Here is an 11,852-nt window from a genome sequence, read left to right on the forward strand (position 1 = left end):
GTAAAAGGTCGAAGGATGTTGTTATTAACAAACCAAACATAGCTTTAAGTTGTATCTCTTCAGTCTTCATAAAGAGCACGTCCAGACGGACCAAACCGGCCCTAGCTCATTTGTTCTGGTTTTTTTAACATTTCATATCCTAAAAGAAAAGAAACAAAATGTTTAAAAGTCCTCCACCCAAATTTGGCCGAGTCGTAGAGAATCTGAATTCAATCAGTTACCTACAAGATTCTGTTGGACCATGGTAAAGTTGTGGAGGTCAAAGGTTATGAACGCGTTTAAGCACACGTGAAAAGGTCAAAACAATCACACACCCCCCGAATTCTCTGTTAGGCAGAGATGCAACTACTTGCCGACGCTCCTAGTATGTATGTACAAGTGAGAAACTGCGATATGATTACCCTTTCCCTTTGTGTTTGTTTATTTCTTTGTTTCTCAACTTTGGAGGGAGGAGGCTCACTACTTCATCTTCTCAGTTGGTTCCCAAAACTAACACGCAACACCACATGAAATTACTATACAAAACACCATATGTCGTAGTCAAGGAGCTCATCATACGCATTGGATACCAAATGGTTAAAATGGGAATGGATGTAGACACCACCATCGCCATTCTTCGTGTACCAATAAACCCCCAGCTACATCGTATCGTATTTGGTTAACTGAAGTTGCTTCTCCACACAAAATCATACAATTCATCTATAAAACCATTGGTTTTGGTGCAATTCATAGCAAATGAAAGTTAAATTTACATCTTATATTATATCATTATCCTTTACTTGCGCAGTTACACTAGTTAAATCAAACAGCGAACGCATACCACACAATAACAAAAAAATCCAGAACAAATAACAATAGCAGGAACGTCATCATATATATATATATATATTTTTGGCCTTACTAGGCAATGATTACATATACCGGCACAACCCCCCTCCCCCGGCCCAATTCCAAATAAACCTCGTCCCTTCATTTAGTATTAAAAATTCATATAACAATTCCCCAAATTCTATTGCTTTCACCACTTTTTTTTTTTTTTCTTCCGGATCTCCCCGTTAAAACAAATAATAATAATATAAAAATAATAAAAAAAATGAGAGAAGAGAGAGAGAGAGAGAGAGAGAGAGAGAGAAGGCCGGCCAAAATTTAATGTGGTGCATGCGACTTCCGAACGTTTCTCTCCTCTCGATCGCAGGCTCGGACAAAATATTTTCGGGTCCATCCGTATTATCTATCATATGGATAGGAGTTGAGTTCAGTGGACGAAACAGAGGAAATGCCCCCACCCTCTCTCTCTCTCTCTTTCTCTCTCTCTCTCTCTCTCTCTCCATCCACTTCTCCATAAAAACCTCTTATTAATTTTGGAATTTGGAGGATTGTGATACAAGTTAGCGGAACCAAAGTCAGAAAATCTGGCACAACCTCCAAAATGCCGCCAAAATAGCCAAGGCACCTGCCACCAACGCTTGCTGTCGCTGCATGTTCGATGACGCCCCGCTCGCGTAATTACCCCCTAAGAACACCATCGACCCGTTGAGCGCAGGTACGTCGGCCGCTTCTGGATGTTTCCCTTCCGACGATTTCTGACTGCAATTACATCCAACCCGTTACATTAATTAACTGTTACTGTGAACTCACATGATAAAAACCAACCCAATTTTTACCGTCCTTTAAATTTATAGAGACAACAATAAATGTTAAATTTTCCGTCGGATACCAACAACCATCCCCCCGAATCCCGATTCATAGATATCAATCGTGCAGTGATGGTAAAAGCTTGGACGGTGTGCCAAGGAATGAAGGATGAATATCTATGTAGCTTTCTAAGAAAGAAAGAGAGAAGAGAGACGTGTTGGGGTTATGTAGTAGGCACTAGGCTGGCTCCTGGCTACGCCCTTTTTGCGACACCGACCTGGTCCTCGACAACAAGCTCAAATAGATGCTTAAATTGTCTACAAAAACCAAAGTTATAAAAAAGGAAAGGAGAATAAGGTGGGGGTGTAAAGTGTAAATGCACGGGAACATTGAACTAAATGTGTGTGGTCCTTCATCCTTGAACCACATTTAACACTACTCTACTTCCCGAGCCTGACTCGGATATCGGGTGACGCCGTTACCCAAAAAATTACAATTAAAAAAAAAAAAAAAGATATTGGATCACGCGCGTCTCCGAATGAAATGCCATTAAAAGAGGCAAAAACCACAAATTGACCAAAAAATGAACAGGATATTTTTGTTGGTAAGCGCAAAAAAGCCTGGATATTTTGTAGTCAGACAGACTGTCAGAGATGACACAAATATTCAGTTCAGGCCTACTCTCTGATTTCTGAGCCCCCAACGTTCATGTTGACAGCAAGATTCTCTCAAGTTGGGAGGGAGGGACCCCCACCCACCACGGTGACCGTTGGGTTATTAGTGACATGCTATGTTGAAACCATCTTTCGCCCACCATCGGTTAACTTTAATTCTAATCCGATGGTTGTCGCCGGAAGTCACATGCTATGTTGGCCTCATCTACACATCCACGCCGTCCTTTTTTTTTAATTTACTTTTTTACTTTTTTTTAACGTTCAAAAGTAAAAAAAAAAAAAAAGAATTAAAAGATGTAATTACCTGGTGGTAAGAGAAGGGCAGAAGGTGATAATGTAATTGGCAGAAGCACAAGTGAAGGTACTGGTGCCATCATCGTAGGCGTAGCTATAGGCACGAGGGCACGCCTGTTTGAAGATCTCAGAGTAAGAAGTTGGCTTGCACGTGTTAGGATTGGCGTAAGCGCCACTACAGCAGTATTGAGGCTGTGCAAAGGCTTCACATGCGCTCTTACAGGCCACGCTCTCGCTCCCATCCACGTTTGACACCTTGAGTTCGGAAGGGCAGGCAGCGTTGAGGTCCGCCAAGCACCCAGTGCTGCTGCAGTTCCCTCCCGAACCTCCCTGCGGCACTATCAGCATTGGAAGGTTATATCCATCCACCAGGCTCACATCGTAGAAGTCCAGGCCACCGGCGCCGTTTAAGGTGAACTCAGCCAGAGTTGCAGGAGGGGCAGCGCCGCCCCCTAGGCATTCTACCTTCCCCGACCCACAGTCCCCGGTTACGCACGAGAACTTCCCACTTGAATCCTCGGTACAAAGGCTACGTCCCCATAACCGACCCGACCAAGATGCCGGGACGGTGATGGTACTCGACTCACCCTTGGAAAGAGCGAACCCAGTGGTCGATAGTTCTGCGGTCCCTGCTCCTGATAGCACTCCCGGCCATACTGTGTAGCCGCAGTTATTGGTTATCGTGAATGTTGCCGACAATACCCCTGCAGAAACCGGGAAATAAAACTGAGACTATATAAGCAAAACATCCTGAGAACAGAGGGAAGCAGGAGAAAACAGAGGAGATAGATTTTACCTGAGACGAACAAAAGGGGAAACATAAAAGGAAAGATAGAATGGACAGAGATTCGAGCCATTGGAAGAATAAGACGAAGATCTCAACGTTTCTTCTCTTCTTCTTTCTTTCGTTTTTCTTTTTTTTTTGGATGATATAAAGAAAATATCGGAAAGTTTGGAGAGGAAGAAGCAGAACGTGTATTCTCCACACAAGCTGTTCCTTACTTCCTCCTCTTTAGACAAGCTAAAAGAAACACTTAAAAGGGAGAAATGCAAAGGGTTCAGGGGTTCCTATTTATAACACTGAGAGAGTTTGTGATGTGGCCCACATGTGGACCCAAGCTCCCAACTGCCAAGGCTATAAGTCGGTAAAAAAAACATGACGGTATAATGTCGGAATGCGGGTCGGAACCATAGTTGCAATACCCGATTTTAAATTGTAAAGATCCGTTTAACTCATATGGAATATTCGGTTATTCGGTTCATCAATGTTTTTAAAACCGGACTGGATAGGAAACCGCCCTGGGACCGATTCCCAGGTCAAATAGTCCGGTCATGGCCCGAATGAATGACTTATTTTAACAAAAAAAATAAAAAAACAAAATGCAGCAAAAATCATTGTCCGGGTAGACGGTTCAACTGTCCGAATCAACGATTCATTAATCAAATCAATGATTTTTGGCTAAAAAGTGGGTTTTAAGATTAAATGGGTGCCTATTTCTAGTTTTTGTAGTTTGACTGTTTGATCCAGTCCGATTTTGAAAACTCTGAATTACACAACGAGAGTACCCACATCCCATATGTGCCTAATTCTGTAGTGTTGTTAAAATTTGCGATGCCCTCCCTCCCTCTGTCGAGAGTAAAATTTGGGGGTTAGGGCGGATGATTGCAATTTGAGGTGTAGAATATCTTGTGGAGCACTGAAGTAGGTAGTATGACGGTCGAAAGGTTAGACCAAGTTCAGCAAGGGTTGGTTTGTTAGATTAGAAACCATGCAAAGTTGAAACGTCTATGCAAAATAGCCTATTAAACTAAGTAATAGTTAGGGAAGATTACCAAAAAGTAAAGAAAGTCAATCAGTCAGTCAGTCATACAAATAAAAAAGGTGACTTTTATATTATTCTTCTTGATTTTTTTCCTTTTTATTAGGATTAACGAAAAAAATATAAACAGTTGTAAAAAACAGCTAAAAGCGGAAGGGGAAAATTTATGATGCGAAACGGGAAGAATTTTCACATATCAGATCTTTTTCATATCATAATCGAAATTCGAAACCATAAAGAGGTAATTTTGTAAATTAAGTGTTATTTTTTTGAGGGTGGTGTGTATTGTTTGAGTGAACGGGTCAGGTTGGGTCAGTTTATTGAGGTTTTTTTAACTGATTTGACCTGATCGGGTTCTCTGAGAATATGAGATGGAAACCGAAATCGATCTAGTGTTAAGTAAAACCGACCTAGTCGATTTGAGTCGGGTGGATTGGTTTGGGTCGGTTTCGGTTAAGGGGGGCGGACCAAGTTAGAATTAGAATAGAAGACAGAAGTTATCAAGAAAATAGAAAGTCAAACTGTAATGTTATTCCTTGATTCTTTGATTCTTTTCTTTAAATTTTTCCAAAAAAATTCCTTATCTATTTGTCTTACAATACTTGTCATTAATGTTATTCCTAACTACAAGACTAAGTTAGGTTGTAATTAGGAATTAGGATAGAGACAACTTAATTAAGTAGGAACTAAGTCGATTCGGTTTGGATCAGATTTAATTTTTACACAAAAAAACCGAAACGACCCGAACTATCGATTTATGAATTTATACAACCCAAAACCGACCGATGCTAATAAAAACCCGACCGACTCGAATTGAGTCGGTTTAATCAGGTTGGGCCTTCTTATGAACAGCCCTAGAGTAAAGCTTACACTTGCAGTAGTATTATTGGCCATTGGGGGGAAGGGCAAGAGGCGGTCGGGCGGGCATGGCGGTGGTAGTCTAGCCGCCGGGTTTGAGCAGGAGTAACGATGATGTTGGAATTTAAAAATCTTGTTTCCTAATTATTTCCACGTTCTGGTCTTCTTCGATCTACTTTTGTCTCTAATTGGCCGTTGATGGTTTTATGTGCTGGAAACTTGATCAACAGCCAACAGGGCTGTGCACGTGCCATAGGTACCACTGCCGGAGTCGGTTAAGTTAGCTTCCAAATCAAACCGCCAGAAACCTCCCTCTACGCCTTTACGCGGTGTTGTTATCAAGTTATTTGAAGGTTGAGGGACTCGTACTTGTTTATAGGCTGCTGGTAAATGGTAATGGACCCATTGTTTGTTTATTTTGTCCATCAACTGTACACCTTCCGCTCATATTATTTAGAGTCCGGATCAGTTCTTCATAGAGAGCCTCTCACACCGATTTTATAATCTGTTATTACCCCACATCAGGATTTATTATTTATGAAAAGATGTTCTCAATAATGCACATGGAATGTGGCTGTGGGGTCGGTATAAGCAGCGCTATGTAAGGAATAGATTTTAATAATTGTTTTTCACATTTCTGGTTAATTGAACCAGTGTAAGATATGAATTGGAAATTGTTCTTTCTAGCGACATTGTTGGAAATATCTCCTATGAATAATAAATACAATGTGCGGCCAAAACTGATTGTGAAGTTGTGAGTGTTATAGGATTCTTCTAAATATTCAATCAATGTTATATTCTCAAATGATTGGTTGATTCACCCTTGTAAGTTGGAAGAATTAAGAGTCTGGAATTGTCTCAAAGAAATTACAAATAACACTAATGGTCCTTGGTCCTAATGGGAGACTTTAATTCATTCAGAGATTGCGATAACAAAATGGGTCCAACTATGATATGGAAAATCATATGGAATCGAAAATCCCTCATAATGCCACATTTATAGCAATTACTGGATTTACTATAGTAACTAGTAACTAATTATCTTATATTATAATTAAAATTTAAAATATTTTTGAGAACTGTGTCAAAAAAGAATATATCTTGTGCAATAATAACCCGATGTCTCACTTCGATCACCATACTCAAAGGAGTAACCACACTGGGAATTCTGAGCAGTGCCACCATCATCTAAAGTTTGAACCACCAAATTACATATTTTATATGAACAAGATAGTGGAGAAGTTGTGGATGAGGTGGCACCATCAAAGAAATTCAAAGCAATCTGCAAAAATTAATAGTCTTGGTAAGGATTTCCATCTGCAAAAATGCCAATGGAAATGAAAGAAGAGGAAGGATGTGGAAGAAAGAAAGAAAAAAAAAGAAAGCTTTACATTCAGGCCGCTATATTTGGGGCAACCATTGCAGGCATCGCAAGTGACTCATAAGGCATTACTTCTGGTGACAATTTAAACATAGAATTCTTTTGGAGGAGTCCCCAATTTCACTCTTATAAAATAGACTCTGGTTCAAAGAAAAAGAAATGTGTCGAAGCCATTACAATAAATCCCCACCCTGTAGAGTTTCAAGGAAATCAAAAGCCGAAGAAGATAAGCAAATAAAGAAAAGGAATCAAAATCTTCGAAATCCCATCTATGAACCACATCAAAAGAGAAAGAACAGTATAAACCCACACAGTTGTCAATTTGCAAACTAAAGAACCTCAGAATATCAAGAATATAGACCCACATAGTTGTCAATTTGCAAACTAAAGAACCTCAAAATATCAAGAATCATTACATCTAGAACCTATTAAACAAAGAAAAGGAAACAGTAAAGAAACAAACAATATCAAAATTCCATCAATATAAATTATAAAATAATGAGTAGGTAAAAGAAGAAGAGAAACAAATTCCAGCCAAGAACAAAAACTAATTCAAGAAATAAAACCCAAAAGCCAAATGCCATCCTCAAATGAACTCAAAGCTTAAAATCAACCACGAACCAAGAAAACAGAAAAAATTACCTGACGGTGTAAGGATTATAGGTACTCTCGACGGGAAAACCAATGATCCCACCCTGCAAGAATCGACAGTGCCTTGCACTGTCACGAGCACTAAACTCACTCAGCTTAGCTCTCCAGTTTATCGGAAAGGCTCTTTCGAGCTTTAGCCTCTTCGGAAATCCACAAAACACCACCGCCAGCAAGAAGATGGCGCCCAAAAGCAAGATCAGAAACTCGGCATTTCATTTTGATTTTCTTCTCGCCCTCTCCCAATAACAACAATAACAAAAAAAAGAATAAAACAATATAATCTTATATTATAAACCCATACAATTCAGAGGCGAAGATCGAGGTGTCTCTTTCTGTACCACTGAAAGTGCAAAAGGAGAAAAACAGAGTGTGCATGAGAGATAAAGCAAGAAACAGACTAGAGACTACGTAAGGTCCTAAGCAGAGAGAAATCAAGAAGAGAGAATAAAAAGACATTCCATGAGAAGAGACCTCAACAACGGCCACGAACAGAGAGAGGGATAGGGGTTGGAATTTGGAGAGAAAGAGAGAAGGGGGAGGGTGACGTTTAACGGCGAAGACGTTAACATCTTTCTTATTTTGAAATGAATTTATTTTTTAAATGTTTGTTTTTGAAACCAGTAAACAGACAAGTCGAATGTTGATTGGTCCATATCATCCGATATGATATGGAAAAGATACTTTTTCTATATCAATGATTTTCCCTAACAAAAAAAGGTGGGATGAGAGTTTTTCCATACCACCTAAGAGAATTCAATCAAATGATCATCCACTATAATTTGGTCGATATGGACATGGAAGGACCCCAACTCACTTGGAAGAATAGTACTACTAAGGAGAGACTTGACTAGGTCCTTACGAATGCTGAGTGACAGTGTGATTTTGAGGAGAGTAGACTTATTAATCTCCCATTTTTGGAATCGAATCACTCCCCTCTCATTCTTGATACTAATTGTATGCAAGTCAATGGGCTAAAACTTTTTAGGTTTGAGGTTATCAAGAAAGCTTGGGATTTTGATGCCGTTGGTACTAGAGCATATTCTTGGGAATTTAACAAATGTTCAACAAAAAGCTTGAGGTGGATCCAAGTAATTCCGCTTTGATCAACCATGAAATTGCTCTCCAAAAACTCCTCAACAATATTCTAGCCCATGAAGAGTTGTTTTGGGCTCAAAAATCTAGAATTGACTGATTAAAACTTGGTGGTAATAATAATAAATTCTCCCATACGATTGCTACTATCCAGAGGAATAGAAATAAAGTTCAAAGAGTTAAAGATGATGAGGGGGAGTGAATCGATAATGAAGTTTTAATTAAATAATTTTTTGTAAGAAAATTGAGGAGTGTTTTAAGACTAATGGTGTTAGTGATGTTGATATTTTCATTTCTAGTATTAAATTTAGAGCTTTTGAGGAAATTTATAATACCCTTCTATCAATGAAGGATTTGAAAGCTCCGGGGCCTAACGGGTTAAATGCAATTTTCTTTAAGAACTTCTGAAACATTATTGGAGAATTTATTTGTTTGAACATTAAGGCCTTTTTTCATTCAAGACAATTGAATCAAAATTTAAATAAAACTTTTATCACTCTTATTCCTAAAACTGAAAACCCTGTTGGTGTCAATAGTTATAGACCCATCGGCTTATATAATGTTATTTATAAAATTATTTTCCAAAATTTTGGTGAACTGTATTAAGCCTTTCTTGGATGATATTATCTCTCATTACTAGAGTGCCTTTGTCCCTAATAGGCAAATTATTGATAACATTCTCATTACCTATGAGATGTTCAATACTATGAGGAAGAAAAAGGGTAAAAGATGGGATAATGACTTGCAAAATTGACATGGAGAAGGTGTATTATAGACTTGAACAGGATTTTATTGAAAAAGTCCTACAAAAATTCGGTTTTCATAATAAATGGATTAAGTGGGTTATGGAGTGCATTAATACAACATCCTATCATATACTAATTAATGGATCCCTCTCTAGAGTGGTTAATGCCAATAGAGGCATTAGAGGCATTTGGCAAGGAGGTCTTCTCTCTCCCCCTATATTTTGTTTTATGTGCATAGGCCCTCACAAGTTGTTTTGATGAGGAATCTAGGGGGGGTGAAAAGAAGATTATTGGATGCAAGGCTTCTAGGGGTGGTCTCGCTATTCATATTTTCCAATTTGCAGATGGTTGTTTTATTTTCACTAAAACCCAGATTGATTATTGCTTAAAATTAAGAACATTCTGGATAGATTTGCTTTGGCTTCTAGAAAAATGCCAAATTTTTCAAAGTCGGCCAATCCTGTCTCTAAGAATATTTTGACAAGACTCCAGAAAATTATGTCCAGAATTCTTAAGATTCCTCTTCAAACTAGAAATAAAATTTACTTTGGTGCTCCTATTGTTGATGGTAGGGTTTCCAAAGAGGTGTTTAGTGCTCTAAAGAGAGATTGACTAAGAAACTTGCTGGTTGGAAACAAAATACTCTTTCTTTAGCTGGCAAGTTGATCCTTATTAATTCTGTTGCATTTATGGTTCCCAAATTTGTGATGTAGTCTTTCAAGATCCCGAATAATGTGGTCAAGTATTTAGAGAGAATTCAAAGGGATTTCATTAGTGTTAGCACCCAACTTTTGCTCGGTCCCTTCACCCTACCTCTTTTTACCCCCCTTTTAGACCCCAAAAACGTAAAAACACAACCATATCAACTTGAGACTTTCCAAAACTTGAAATGCCCTCATTTGACGCAATCCACAGGATAAACAACAACATTGAGATCAACATCAACGTACGATTAGACACCATCTCCAAACATGGAAAATTATAACTTAGATACACATCAATTTTCATAACTAAACTCCAAAGATCTATCGTTCATCACGCCAACTTCCTTTCTAAAGGCCCCGATCCATGCGATATTCAAACTCCAGCTCCCTAAAATCAAATCCGACACACCCATCCCCTCAAGATCATTAGGAAAAATCAACTAGTGAATCACACCACAAATCTACAGTAATCAACCGCAAAAACATCAAGATCACATTCTGATGGCCCTGAACGATTGCCCATATCGACTAATTCCTTCTCAGATAAGAACCATCCACTTGACTCTTCCCCTTAATCCATGCTCACCTACCAAATTGTAGCTCAAATTTCCCCTATTTGACCCACCATTAAGCATAGATCATATTTCAACAAATCTTAGTAATTGGAGCTTGCCGTCCGTGATCCCAACCTTATATGACCAATCAGACCTTACCACTATGTTCGAAAACCCAGAAAAACCCCAGCACATCAAATTTCACAACCAAACACCTTCGTTTGACCATTGAAAAGGTAAGATTCCATTTTAGGCCATGTCGTTGGTTGAAAAAACATAAGCTAGGACTATGATATGAACTAAAACAATCAATCTACACCATTGATTAAAGATCCATCATCACTCCCATCAGATTCAGGATGTTCAAGAGTGCCAGCCCACCAAATTTCAACCCAAAATTCCTCCACTTGACCTTTAATCAAACAAAGATTCTATTTCAGCAAATCTTATTTTCAGCCTTAGATCTCAATCATCTCGACCCTATTTGACCAATCAGGCATCACCACTATGTTCAGAAACCCAAAAGACCTTAGCACGCCAAATTTCACATCTTAATTCATTCCTTTGACTGTTAAATTAGAAAGATACCATTTCAATGCACTAGATTAAATTGCCATGTCATCTGTCCCAATCAGAAACCTCAAAAGGGTGATGGCTGATGTCAGACCTATGCTTGATCCATTAGAACACTTGGACCAATCAAATAGAGCCTAATAGGCTTAAAAAGCTCAAAATACCAAACAAACCCCACTTAAAGGTAAAAAAAGACAAATCCACATTTAAAAGTTCATCAAAATTATGTTTTTTGCCATTATCAGCCCCAAATACAAGGTTGCAACGTTTGGCACGCCCCAAGCTCTCATTGGATGCACAAAACCCGTGAAAACCATCCCCAAGTCGAAGAAAATGTTTCACCAAACAGGAAAGCTTGACTGGGCACCTATTTCTTTGAAGAATCTTTACCTATTTGTGGGAAAAACCCCCATTGAATCCCAAGCATCGTAACTGAACGAATTCAGACCTGACCCCATCCCTTTCTTTATAAATACTAACCTAATTCGAGTTCAGGGGGGGAGTGAAAGAGAGGAAACTTGAGGAAGCCCCTTAGAGAGAGAAAGAGAGAGAGGAAAGAGCTTTCTCCCGGCCCATATACTACTTCCTGTTCACCCGAATTTCAGAGATACTCTGAACTTCATATTCCGAACTCATCTCCTTCATTTTCAAGTGAAGGTTGTTGCAGCCAAAAGCATTCCCTAGCTCAAGAACCCATTTGAATTTCATTTTGTCTCATCCCAGTTGCTGGAAAGATTTTGACAAGGTACATACGAAAAGTAAGTCCTTTTTAGTTTTTCTAGGTTACTTGAGGTTCTAAAATGTTGGAGAACCATTGTTTTCAATTTCTTCTTGATTGAGAATGGAGGCAGAGAGGCGAGGGTCTTAGGG

The 11,852-nt window shown here is 38.9% G+C and overlaps 1 protein-coding gene and 1 long non-coding RNA gene across 2 annotated transcripts; both read right to left on the reverse strand.

Annotated features, from left to right (window-relative positions):
• Positions 1-855: 855 nt before the first annotated feature.
• LOC104607585 (thaumatin-like protein 1) lies at positions 856-3,657 on the reverse strand. The gene is made up of 3 exons (XM_010273254.3): positions 3,400-3,657; positions 2,614-3,307; positions 856-1,587 (listed from the first exon to the last, which is right to left on the reverse strand). Exons 1-3 carry the CDS (start codon positions 3,458-3,460, stop codon positions 1,404-1,406), a joined length of 939 nt encoding a protein of 312 aa, XP_010271556.1. The 5' UTR covers positions 3,461-3,657; the 3' UTR covers positions 856-1,403.
• A 1,697-nt stretch (positions 3,658-5,354) lies between these two features.
• LOC148791343 (uncharacterized) lies at positions 5,355-7,907 on the reverse strand. The gene is made up of 3 exons (XR_016076343.1): positions 7,305-7,907; positions 6,673-6,853; positions 5,355-6,563 (listed from the first exon to the last, which is right to left on the reverse strand). It is a non-coding gene; the product is annotated as an uncharacterized LOC148791343 (long non-coding RNA).
• Positions 7,908-11,852: the final 3,945 nt, after the last annotated feature.

This window comes from Nelumbo nucifera, chromosome 5 (genome assembly GCF_055504915.1).
Source record: "Nelumbo nucifera cultivar China Antique chromosome 5, China Antique-T2T, whole genome shotgun sequence".
Lineage (NCBI taxonomy): Eukaryota > Viridiplantae > Streptophyta > Magnoliopsida > Proteales > Nelumbonaceae > Nelumbo > Nelumbo nucifera.